Genomic DNA, 13,192 nt, shown 5'->3' with positions numbered 1-13,192 from the left:
ATCTGCATTAGCTTTATTTTGATTAATAAATACTTAATTGCTTTTAATTATTTTTTTATAAATAAATATAACAATAATGGTATTATTTAAGTAAAAAAAATTTAATTGCGTTTGTTTAAAAAATTTGGAATTATTGAGAGGTAAGTATATAACGAAAAAAAAAATTTCCAAACCGAAACAGAAAACACAGAAAAAATCTTGATTAATTATGATGCTATTCGCATTAGCAATTATAATTGGCAATGATAATAATAATTAATAATAACAATAATATTAATAAAAAATATTTTTAAAGTATCTGTCTTTATCTATAATAATATCTTAATCGTGAAAAAATCTTATCCAGCTTATATATTGAAGTAAACACTTTATATCCTGATATTCATATCATATCTCATACGTGAAGAAGAAGTAGTTACATTCACACAATGTTCTTTAATGATTGATATGCAAATGCACGGAACTGCACGAAACTGTACGGAATGACACGAGACTATATCTTGGTCTATAGTACGAAAGAAAAAGAGAAAGATATCTCTGCAGCTACGATTCACGTACACTTCGTGTATTCAGTTAGTCACTCGTGAATAATCGTACGATGTAGGCTTGTGTCTGAGATATTTTTAGTGTGAATTTTTACGTTTGTAAACTCCGGCGTTCCCTCAAATGTGGTTGATAAAACATGTTGCGCATCATTTTGTTCAATTAAGAACACGAATTCATATCAAGGTCAACAATTTACGTAAGAAAATTTAATATTCATACAGTACACAGAAGTGAACACTCATCAGTAATTTTTAAGAGTATATTACTTTATAATTCCTTATGTTAAGGCATATTTAGTAATTATAGTTATATGCTATAATATATAAAATATTTAAGTAATATATATATCTATATCTATACTTACAATAGTCTGCTTTTTATCGATCTAATCAATATAATGTATCAAGCTATAAAGCTGCTGCTATATTATCAGTAAATAGAAGATATATTACGAATTATTTTAACGCACTTACGTCTGTGTGTGTGCATCAAAATTAATAGTTAAATTTTATAATTTAAAGTACAGCTTACATAAATTAAAAATATCACACGTTTATCCTCTGTATACATAATAAATTTAATCGTGGAATGCATAAGACAGAATAGAAAATTTACACTAGGCAACATGTTTTAGACATGTTAGATTTAGTGTTAGATTTTTCAGAGAAAAATTTACTCATTCATTTGCATTTTAAGGCTCGCGGCTTATAACGTTACTAGAATATGTATTAAATACGTTTAACGTATTGTCATTTAACATCATTAGTATAATATTTGCAAATCTTAAATGTCTATTACACATTATAACAAATATGCTTTAGATAATAATTTTAAAGAAATATATATATATTTATATAACTATAACCAGATTCTATAACCAGAAATTTTAAACATAATCCTGTGAAATTATTCATATAATGTATATTTAATTTATAAAATAAAATAATCTGATTTTATATACATTATACACACACACATACTTATGTATATATATAAATTGCAATGTAAATTGTTTGCAAAAATTAGGCGTACAAAATTTCATACATCGACCAACCGATATGAATACTGTTCATGATCCATATTTGAGACACCTGTTCGATAGTGATTCGGTATTCAATGTCTATCACCAGGAAGCTACAAATTTGTCTGTAGGAGCACCTGGCCCTGACCTATTAAAACACTGTGTAGAAATGTTGAACAAATCTACACGACATAGAATGGTAAAATAAATTACTTTAACACTGCGTACTTGTTTGTGTCTTTATCAGATAATTAATATATCTAAAAGCTCCTATGGATAATTTCTATGCAACTTCGTTATTATATTTTCTGCCTATTCTACACAGTGCTAAATTAAGTGTGAAGTACAATCTTATTAATAGACTATGGTCAATAAATTTACAAAAAATAAGTCAATTAAAATCGAGAAAACTTATTTAGCTTAATCAAAGGTATATATGAAATTTTTGAAATTTGATAGCAAATTAATCCAGGTTTATTAACTCAGGCCAAAAGTGTAAAGCTTTAACTAAATATATATATTTCATTAATGCCTTAATAAAAGCAAACTTATGTAAGTGTGTAATATAACATGATTCTTAATTTTTTTTCAATTTTTTCAATTAAAATGTGCAATAATCATATACTTCAATTAATTAGTAATTATATTTTTGTAATTTTTAGCTTATATTTTATGCAATGTTTTATAAGTTCTCTATTCCAGTTTCTGAATAATATATTTATTCAAAAATATAATGTTTATTATAATAATATTTGCATCGTTTTGCAATTATCCATATTAATGAAATTAATTACTTAGGAAGAAGAAGAAAAGGAAGGAAAATACTATCTTTTTCAATATGGTATAACAGCAGGTCTTTGGGAATGTCGCGATGAGTTAGCTAAATTCTTAAGCAGACGATACGGTAACTCTGTAATGAGAGAACAACTGATATTGACGTGTGGAGCATCGCATGGTCTTCAAATGTTGTTGAATACTATACTATCACCAAACGGTGTTATCTTTGTAGAGGAAGTTACGTACATGATTGCTCTCGATGCTTTTAAGCAATTTCCGTTAATAAGAATAGTTACAGGTAGATGTTTTATGAATAAATTATTATTTCGTAAAAATTAAGAAAAATCAATTATCCCTTTTTAGAAAAAGCATGTTGTTAACATTATTGTCGCTTTTCCGCGGTGCTAATAATTGACTGTCTCGATTTGCGTTGTGCGTTATATTAATAATAACATCGAACAGCTGTAATTGCGAGGATTAGCAGTTTGACAGTTTGTCCAAAATAAAATTAAATAAAATAATATTATGTTTTAAATAATATGTCATAATGCTTTAAACTCGATTAATATTTTTGACAGCTAATTTATCAGCTGATTTCTGTTAAAAATATTAATCGCGGATAAAGTATTATAACATTTTATTTAAAACATATTATTATTTTATAATTTTTATTACATACTATTATTTTAAAATTTAATTAATAAATTAACGTTTTAATCAGCTGATTTTTGTCAAACAATATTAATAAAACGTTAATTTGCTAATTAAATAAAATAATAATAGGTTATAAAATTAAAATAGTAATATGTTGTAAATAATATGTTATTATAACACTTTATTCACCACGTTGCACATCTCGCGCGAGACTGACAGCAAGACTCTGAGCAGTAGTATCGCCAAGCGCAACCTGCACGTCTGCCACGCTGCGCGTCTCGAACGCGACTGAGTTTCGAGATATTGCGATTGCGAGACTGACGATTAGTCTCGCGCGAAGCGCGCAGCATGGTGGACGTATGGGATGCGCTTGACTACACCGCTGCTCAGGCGGTCAGTCTTGCGCGAGACGTGCAGCATGATGAATGTGTACAAATGCGCGAATCTGGAATGGAAGCGCAGATATTTTGATTGAAATTTCTTGTAGAAAATTCTATGTTTTTATTTTTTGTTAAAGATTTTATATAATGAATTTTTATGCATAATTAATTCACATATTTTTATGCACGAATTGCATAATTAATTCACGTATTTTTATGCATGCATTGCAATCAACGCATAAAAAATATATATTAATTTTAAAATAAGAATATGTTATAAAAATTAAAATATGTATCGTAATTAATTTAATTTTTTAAAAATATTTTATAGTAAAATATATCTATCTAAAAATATATTGATAAGAGTGTTTATTGTAATTATTTTATACATATACAGTGCCAATGAAGGATGACGTAGTAGATCTAGATGCATTTGAAAAAATAGTGGTTGAGGAGAAGACGAAAGGCAACTATTTTTTGAATGATCAGAAAATATTCTGGGCGATGTTTTATACGATACCAATTTTTCACAATCCAACCGGAATGACATTGTCACCTGGTAATTTAAATCAACATCTTACATGTAACAACATCTTCTCTTTACATATCGCGATTGAATAATTTGCCGCATTAAATCATTAATAAAAGATTTCGATTTCCCATTTTAATCGATACATAAGGCTTTCTCCACTTGACATTGCAAAATGCGAAAATTAATAAAATTAAAATAAATGTATATAGGAGAACCTAGTGCATATTTTTCATGCATAAATAACACAGATTACTTGGTCAATTTTATTCTTTGGCAGATCAGTGTAAGCGTTTAGTGAAAATCGCACGAAATAATTCCCTAATGGTAGCCTGCGATGATGTGTACAATTTGCTTTATTATGGAGAAGGACTTCCGCCATATCGCTTATTTTCTTATGACGATCCAAAAGATACAAACTACAAAGGAGGGAACATTGTATCAAACTGTTCATTCTCTAAAATCTTTTCGCCTGCAATCCGTTTCGGATGGATCGAATGCAGTCCACGTGTTGTCAACATTGTAAAAACATCGTAAGATGCACATATTTTATTCTTTCTTTTAGAAAATATAATTTCTATTTAAAGACAAATATATAATGTAAAATCTATTTTTAATCAAGCTAATATTTTGCGATTTTTATATATAAAACTCTAGTATTAAAGATAGTCATTAAACATTGCGACATTCCACGACATATCGTCGTACTTTAACGTAAATTATAATTGGCTAATGTAATGTAAATTATAATGGGCTAAAATCTTGAAATTGGTTACGCAACTATTTTTAATTGTGTTATTTTTAATGCTATATTTTTTATAGAGGTATATTGCGCAGCGGTGGTGCAGTTAATCATTACATTTCCGGATTAATAGCGAGTATGCTTCATGAGAACATTGAGGAAAAATATCTTGATAAGATCATAAAGATCTATAGGGTGCGTTATCGTATAAATTTTTACACTTCGAAAACTTTATCATTATAAAAAAATTAATAATTAAAAAAATATAGTGCTTATATAAAATTTAAAAATTATTTAAATATAAAATTGGTCTTATATTCTTTATATAATTATTTTATATAATAGTTACAAATAAAAAGGAATATAAAAAAGTCAACATTGATCAATTTAAACTCAATTTATAGGAACGATTAGATGCACTTTGTGCAACTTTAGATCGATTTTTGCCTAGTTGTTGTTCATATCGACGACCAAAAGGTGGTTACTTCGTTTGGGTCCATCTTCCTAAGGGTACAATAAATCTTTCTACTATATGAAATTATATCCGAATAATTACAAAAAAATACTAAATCAAAATTTTAAATAATCATGTTGCAGTTTTGAAATTGTGCATTTCTCAATTTTATTATATTATATATATTCATATATTAATTTATTTTATTTGTCATAAAATTATATATTTTTTTCTTAAAGGTACGGATGGTACTAAGTTCATCGAATGGTGCCAAAAGGAATACAAAGTATCAGCGATACCAGGTACTCGATTCTCATATACGGGCGAAGCTAAGAATTTTTTACGTATAAGCATAGGCTTTCACACGAAAGAAGTTTTGGAAACTGCAGCACAAACTTTATGCATGGCACTTTTAACGTATATCAGGCGTCAAGTTGATGACAAAAATATTGCAAGTAAGAGTGATTTAAAACCATGATCATATCGATTTTAATCGAATTGATATAAAATACAATTTTAGTACTATCTAATTTAGATATTATGCTTAACATAAATAAAATACACAAAATTAAAGGCAAATATTGTATATATACTCGTATGTATATGATAGAAGATTATTTTAAGAAATACCTTACAAAAAGAAAATATACTTTCTTTATAATACAATTGTAAAAAAATTTGTAAAAAAATGCGTATTCCATATTTTATTATATAAAAAATGCAGTATTTTGTAATTGTAAGTTTGATATATTATACATGTTAAAATATCAATTGTTAATTTCTTTTTAATTATCTCATTACAATTTCTCATCAAACCATAATATTTAATATTTTAAGAGATACAAGAATGTATATATATGAATAATACAAAATACATATTATAAAAAGAATTAATAAAAAAATATATATGAAAATTAGAGTATATATATGCATGTTCTTTTTTCTTTTATTACATAATTGTTACATTTTATTACATGTTTTGCACATGTAGCAATTAATAATAATAATTCAAACTTAAAAGTATAAACAGTTAAATTCAGAGTAATTTATTCAGAATTACCTAACAATTCTTTCTGTTTGGCTTCCAGCAATTCTTCAGCTTTACTTATATACTGATTACTGAAACTATCTATAGAGTTTTCTATCCTAAATACTAAGTCTTTGGCTAATCCTTCTTTCTGCTTTACCTCTTTAATGTGCTTGTTGCGTATATCTCTAATATTATTGCAACATTTTGTATAAAAGCTCTTTGCATTTTTAGATAAGGTTTCTCTGTGCTCTTTTGTTACCCTGTAAAAATATATATAAATGTTCTTTCAATGTTGTTTCAATAAGAGTGAGGATAAGGATAATTATATATTCTATATATACACATAAAATAATAATATTCTTTAAGCTTAAAAACTTACTTGGGAATAGGAATATAAATTGTAGTCCCATCTTGCTGTGGATTTAGCTTCATCTGATTTTTTGTGAGACTTGTCAAAATATCTGGAATAGCTTGTGGAAAAGTAGATACATTGAATACCAATAGTTTGGGCTTGCGACTAATCTGCGCAAGCTCTTGCAATGTATAATCCTTTCCTTCAAACTTGACAGTTAATTCCTCAATAGCACCCACTGTCGATCTTATCGACAAATATTTGACAAAATTATTTTTCAAGAGTTCAATTGCCTTGTCAAATTGAGATGTCAGCTTACCGACATCGATAACTTGTTCCAACTCATTATAGTCAATATGATGTACTTTCTTCTTTTTATCTTTGCCACGATCTTTGCCTTTTGCCAATACACAGGTCATAGAAAAATCTCTTGAATTGTTTGCTTTGACAGATTTGTCAAATGAAAAATTTAAATTATCACAATGTTGAATGATGCGTAGAAATCTTTGCTGGCTCTTGAGATGATACATCTCTTTATTTAATAAACAGTGATATATACAGCTTTTCGTTGGTCTTAATATTGAGACCATTGCATAATTTCTTAATTGAGCATTACCATAGAGCCGGACACCTATTATGCTTCCCATTTTTTTACTGTCAAACGATGTTCAATGTGATTGTCAATATAGCTGAAAAAAATATACAATGTTTTTTTATAATATTACGATATATATTCGATATTTAAAAATTTATTTCATACTTATCGTGCTATTTGTATTTAAACGATATAAAATAATTATACACGAATTTCACTTACTTTGAAATCAGTAGGTTAGAATATCTAACCTTTCTCGAACTTCAAAAAATCTATATAATTTTATCAGAAATAATATGAAGATTAGATATCACTTTCCACACTTTCTCTATGTCACAGTTCTCAATTTTAATTGCGCGAGAAAATTATATATGGATTTTTGCATTTTGCAAATTAATATAGGTCGTTGTACACTGGCCTTAAATACATCGAAATGCGAATATCACGATTGGTGTATTTACTGGAAATACACGTCTAATCAAAATTTGATTATGTAATTATCAATAATCCGCTAATATAATCAATAATCAATAATCCGTGTTTTTAATTAAATATTTCGCGTTAATCATGATTATCAGTTATCAGTTTACTTTTTCATCTGAATTTGAACTCTTGATGTATGAATACATCGCACACACACAGTTCTACAATATATAAAAATCTCGAATGTATAAAACAATAATTATACTTATGTAAGATAAAATTATATGACGATTCATCTAGATAACTTCCAGATAATATTATTTTTAAAATCGCTTATGTAAACAGTTAAAAAATGTAAATGAATAAAAATGTAATGTAAAATAAAAAAAATGGAAATTATAAAAGAGATATAAAAATATATATTCATAGTTTTTTATTTATAAGTTTTTATCGTTTACTGCTCAAGTTCTACTATATACTTAAAATATTTTCATGTGCTATGAAACTCTAAATCAAATTATCTGAATATTATTTTAGATAATTTAGTAAAGATAACACTTTTTTTTTTTATCTAAGATGCAGATATAGATAATATATTTTTTAATTATCTATAAAGATAAGATAACGCCAAAATTTCATGTAGATGATCATCTATATAATTTTATTTAGATAACAGCAAACACTGGTACCTGCACTGTCTTCAAGTATATACGGCTCTGTCCTTCCTCCGGTTCTTATCTTGATCGATGATCCCATTTTCACAAGATATTTACTCCGTAACGAAATCTAATAATATGTGAAAAGTCATTCCGGAAATGTAATCGGATATTTAAGGTTATGTTATGTATCGTCGTGGAACTCTTCAATAAGACTGAGCCGAGGTAAGTTTGAAGATGAAGACGTAATAATTCAAGACTTGGATGATATCCAGCGTTAAATATGTAATATAAAAACATGAAAGGTGTTTAGAAATTTCCTTCCATTGTAGCCTATTTTTTTGGTTACAAAAATCCGAATATACTAAAGTTGCTCCTCATAACCTCTATTTGCGCGAAAAATTGTTTTAACGAAAGCAGTGGGAGAAGATTATAATCATTTTGAATTATATTGTCGAGAAGATTGGAAAAGTTATATAAGTAACTGGAGTAAAATAATTTGGATTGGATCTAAGACGTCGTGTAACCTCAATACGAGGTTGAAGGCGTAATTTCACCAACCGGTGACTTTAACAGATAAAAAAGAAAAGAAGAAAAATTGTTTTATATATCTTTTTCCTTTTTTATATCTTTCCCCTTCGAACCTCTGAATTTAATTATTCCATATTTTCGTTATCTTAGATTTTTTAGCTCGATTAAATAGAGTGTTTTTTAGGTCGCATTCCAGAACATTTATATCCTTAGAATATGAATAAATTACGAGAAATTAATCTCCTGCAGTTTATTCTTATTTTATCCATGTGAAATACTGAATTTAAGATTGAATCTATAGGTTGTTGAATAATGCTAATGATTTGTTTTCAAATCTCATGAGATACGATTATACAGTCATATTATTGTCATTCATGCATGTATACATTTTTTAAAATAAACAGAGATAGTGTTAATATATTAGTGAGGATTTCTTGTTTACATGGGTGATTCTTTTAAAGCTATTATATGTTTCGCTTATTATATTTTCTTGCATTTTCTACATTTAAAATAAAATTAAATAAATATACATTTAGAAACTACAGAAGCAGAAAAGACATGTTAAAAACGTGCAATTAAAAAAAAATAGATTTATCATTGATATGATTGATTGTGTTCAAGAGAGATTGTGTTTTTAAAATTACTTATGTTCTTGCCTCAAATATCTCTATTTTTCTTCTGTTTATTTATTTTATTGGCAAGTTCTACTTATAAATTTTTGCTATTACAAGTCGTTAATTGTGACAAATTGCAACTGTTGTGATTTCAGAGTTATTTTTCATCTAAGCGGTGGAAAATAAACTGTGATTCTTCAGCAAAGTGTAACTTATTGAAATAAAGCAGGCTCTTCTTTGACTTTGATTGACTATGAGTAAAACACCAGTTTCCATTCTCCAAGAGATGATGGTGAAACAGGGAATGATACCTGATTACGAATTGATACACGATGGTGGAGGCCGCCATGTGAACACTTTCACATATCGAGTTATATGCGATGGTCTCAGTGCAACTGGTACAGGTCGCTGTAAGAAGGAAGCTAAACATGAGGCTGCTAAAGCTATGTTAACGGAGATAGTCAATCAAAGAAACTATCCGCAATTGCCTGCTGCCAGCACGCCTACAGCATCTCCTTCAAGATCACCGTTTCATTCTGTTCCTCTTCCACCAAAAATATCAGCAAATGCACCTTTTGTTAATGCTATAGGTGAATTACAGGTAATTGTTTCTTTTTTTCATATAGTTGTATAATTAATCCTATATAATTATATTACTATAACATTACTAATCGTCATGTTCTTTCAGGATTTATGTGCTGAAAATAATTTACAGGAACCAGAATATGTTCTTATCAAGGATTCTGGACCACCACATGCTAGAGTCTTCACTATTCAATGTACGGTATCTAGTTTTGTAGAAGAAGGAGTGGCATCCACAAAAAAGCAAGCAAAGCATGATGCTGCAGGAAAAATGATGAAAATAATAAAAGGTCTTGTGAATCAGTTAACTAGCATCGAGGATGAAGAAGGATCTTTAAACTCATCTTCAGCAACTAATAAAACGGAAATAGTGAATAGAAATGCAAAAGAATGTTACCTTTCACTTAACAAATCGATGAAAAAGATCAATTTAGGTATTAGATTAGCTGAATATCACATTAAATGGAGAGATTCTTTGGAAATAGATAAACGTAAGAATGTATTAAAAGAATTGCATTCTATAGATTTGAATGAAAATCTTGTTGATACAGATAAATTTAGTGAACTACAGGAGACGTTATCTAGATTAGAAACTATACTTTCAGATATTAATGTAACAATTAATACAAGAGAAATACCTGCAGATAATTATATTATGAAAACAATAGAGCTCAATACTTGTCCCCTTCTTACACAGATTGGTATAGGAATAACTGAGCAAGAAGCTGACTGGAATGCCTTAATCAAGATGATAGAACTTTTAACGTTGCTTCTGTCATAAAATATGTGATTGAATTAGAGTTAATAAATGTAAATTAACATTTTATATAATATTGATAATATTAATTAAAGTACTTTGATAAAAGTTTTTTTTTTCAATCATATTCTTATATTTTTGCAAAGATTTGAGTTGATTTCGGTCAAATTTACAGTTATGATTTATGTTTCATATAAAATATTTTTATTTAATTGTTGGCAAGTTTAAATTGTCTAAAAAGATTTTCTTATCTTATTATGTTATATTTCGAACATGTGAGAAAATGATTTTTTTATGACTACAGTTTTACAGCTCTATAGTTTTTATAAATAATATCTTATTGTTCAGAAGATTCAATTTTTCGATATTAATGCTTTAATTGATATTTAATGTAAATGATATATGTGATATATAGTAGTAATTGTTAAATTCATTAAGAGGAAGAAATAATTTTATTTTATAGTAAAACGAAAAGGCTCTGGTACAAATACAAATTCAAGATAGATACAGGCTAATAAAACCAAGTGCACTAATATACAAGTCACCTGAATTTTTCTTAACCTGCTGAAGATAGTCTAAAAGGCGAAACGTTTAATTTAAATAGAGAAGTATTTTATAACAAAATTGTTGCGTCTAATTTTCGCGCTTGGCTCTTATTATCCTGTGATCAACTTGAATTTGTAGTTTTTTTTTATAGTTTATATTGTTTATCAAAAGTTATTTTAGATACAAACAGATTTATGGAAATACTGCAATATGTTGTAACACTTTGATTTTAAACATTATATTTTTGTATGTTTGCATTAGAAAAAATCATTGAAAAAAAATTGTAATGAGAGATTTGTATTTTGCATATAAAAAATAAACAATTTTTTTAAACACAATATAAATTATCTAATTAATAATTATAATAATTCATAACACATTTTTTTATTGTTTGACAGTTCGATCTAAAGAGAAATAATACAAAATATAAATAAATTTTAATATTTTATATATTACAGAAAGGTGTACTATAAATATAATTCTTAAATTTGTGCATTATTTATATTATCTTTATATTATTTATATTACTAGAACAACACAAGCGCGCGCTACGCGCGCGCCATTCTTTGATTTCATATTTTAAAAAATAATTATTAAAATAATAATATTTTTTTGACAGAATCAACTGATAACTGTCAAAAAATATTAATCGAGTTTAAAATACCATAACATATTATTTTAAACAAATTATTATTTTAATTTTTAAAATATATTATTTAAAAACTTAATTAACAAATTGGCGCTTAAATCAGCTGATTTCTGTCAAAAAATATTACTAAAGCATTCATTTGCTAATTAAATTTCAGAGTAATAATACGTTATAAAAATTAAAGTAGTAATGTTGATAATACTTTATCCTCGATTAATACTTTTTGACAGAAATCAGCTGATAACTGTCAAAAATAATAACCGAGTTTAAAGTAGCTAATTTCTATAAAAAAATATTAATAAATCTTCTCGTCCATAAAATCATAATTAGTCTCGACGTTGTGATTATCTCGATTATCAAAACAGTCTTACAGAAAATTCTATTTTTTTTGTTCGCACTTGTTTTAGATTTAAATACTGAATTTTTATGCATTGCATAATTAATTAATATATACATCTTTATGTATTGATTGCAATGCATGCATAAAAATATGTGAATTAATTATGCAATGCATAAATATTCATTACTTAAATCTTTAACAGAAAACCAAAAAAATAGAATTATATACAAGAATCTTTCGAACAAAATATCTATGCTTCTATCAGATTCATGCGTCTGTACACACACATCCAACACACTGCAGTCTCGCGCGAGACTGACCGCAAGACTCTGAGCAGCGGTATCGCCAAGCACACCCGACACCCTACACATCCTCCACGCTGCGCATCTCGCGCGAGACTGATTCTCGAGACATTGTGATTGCGAGACTGATCGTCAGTCTCGCGCGAGGCGCGCAGCGTGGTAGACGTATAGGCTGTGTTTGGCGATACCGCTGCACAGAGTCTTGCGGTCAGTTTCGCGCGAAACGTGCAGCGCGATGGATGTGTGTGTATGTACAGACGCACGAATCTAATAGAAATGCAGATATTTTGATCGAAAGATTCTTGTAGAAAATTCTATTTTTTTTAATTCTCTGTTAAAGATATAAATAATAAATATTTATGCATTGCATAATTAATTGACATATTCTCAGGCATGTATTGCAATCAAGGCATAGAAAAATATATATTAATTAATTATGCAATACATAAAAATTCAGTATTTAAATCTAAAACAGAAGTGCGAACAAAATAGAATTATCTATAAGAATCTTTTGTGAATAGAGATAATCATAACGTCGAGATATGATTTTATAGACGAAAGTATTTATTAATATTTTTTCATAGAAATTAGCTAATTTCGCATGGGGTCAGCGGTAAAAAAGTATCGTTTTCTAATATTTAAAGACGAGCCAAAAATTCATCAATTATACATTTTAATAGTACATTGATTACAGAATCATTTGGTACCAAAC

At 27.6% G+C, this 13,192-nt stretch overlaps 3 protein-coding genes across 7 annotated transcripts; 2 read left to right on the top strand and 1 right to left on the bottom strand.

The window, feature by feature from the left end:
- Positions 1–651: 651 nt before the first annotated feature.
- On the top strand, positions 652–5,785 carry LOC145936670 (2-aminoadipate transaminase). Its single transcript, XM_083039095.1, has 8 exons — positions 652–742; positions 1,573–1,766; positions 2,366–2,642; positions 3,776–3,937; positions 4,188–4,440; positions 4,730–4,844; positions 5,054–5,159; positions 5,343–5,785. Exons 1-8 carry the CDS (start codon positions 667–669, stop codon positions 5,579–5,581), a joined length of 1,422 nt encoding a protein of 473 aa, XP_082895221.1. The 5' UTR covers positions 652–666; the 3' UTR covers positions 5,582–5,785.
- A 120-nt stretch (positions 5,786–5,905) lies between these two features.
- Mrrf1 (mitochondrial ribosome recycling factor 1) lies at positions 5,906–8,332 on the bottom strand. Of its 4 annotated transcripts, none has more exons than XM_083039092.1 (4): positions 8,193–8,327; positions 7,303–7,540; positions 6,513–7,174; positions 5,906–6,393 (listed from the first exon to the last, which is right to left on the bottom strand). In XM_083039092.1, exons 3-4 carry the CDS (start codon positions 7,130–7,132, stop codon positions 6,150–6,152), a joined length of 864 nt encoding a protein of 287 aa, XP_082895218.1. In that variant the 5' UTR covers positions 7,133–7,174; positions 7,303–7,540; positions 8,193–8,327; the 3' UTR covers positions 5,906–6,149. The 4 variants fall into 4 exon arrangements, with proteins under 4 accessions (XP_082895218.1, XP_082895219.1, XP_082895217.1 ...); XM_083039093.1 differs by having other exon boundaries at positions 7,303–7,352; positions 8,193–8,325; XM_083039091.1 differs by having other exon boundaries at positions 7,303–7,724; positions 8,193–8,323.
- On the top strand, positions 8,258–11,461 carry LOC145936668 (RISC-loading complex subunit TARBP2). 2 transcript variants are annotated; one of them, XM_083039089.1, is made up of 3 exons: positions 8,258–8,384; positions 9,460–9,905; positions 9,993–11,459. In XM_083039089.1, the coding sequence occupies exons 2-3, from the start codon at positions 9,558–9,560 to the stop codon at positions 10,665–10,667; spliced, it is 1,023 nt and encodes a 340-aa protein (XP_082895215.1). In that variant the 5' UTR covers positions 8,258–8,384; positions 9,460–9,557; the 3' UTR covers positions 10,668–11,459. The 2 variants fall into 2 exon arrangements, with proteins under 2 accessions (XP_082895215.1, XP_082895216.1); XM_083039090.1 differs by lacking the exon at positions 8,258–8,384 and having other exon boundaries at positions 9,552–9,905; positions 9,993–11,461.
- Positions 11,462–13,192: the final 1,731 nt, after the last annotated feature.

This window comes from Prenolepis imparis, unplaced genomic scaffold (genome assembly GCF_030444845.1).
Source record: "Prenolepis imparis isolate NDT839.2.m4 unplaced genomic scaffold, iyPreImpa1.0 SCAF_5, whole genome shotgun sequence".
Taxonomy (NCBI): Eukaryota; Metazoa; Arthropoda; class Insecta; order Hymenoptera; family Formicidae; genus Prenolepis; species Prenolepis imparis.
This window is presented reverse-complemented; position numbering and strand designations above follow the sequence as displayed.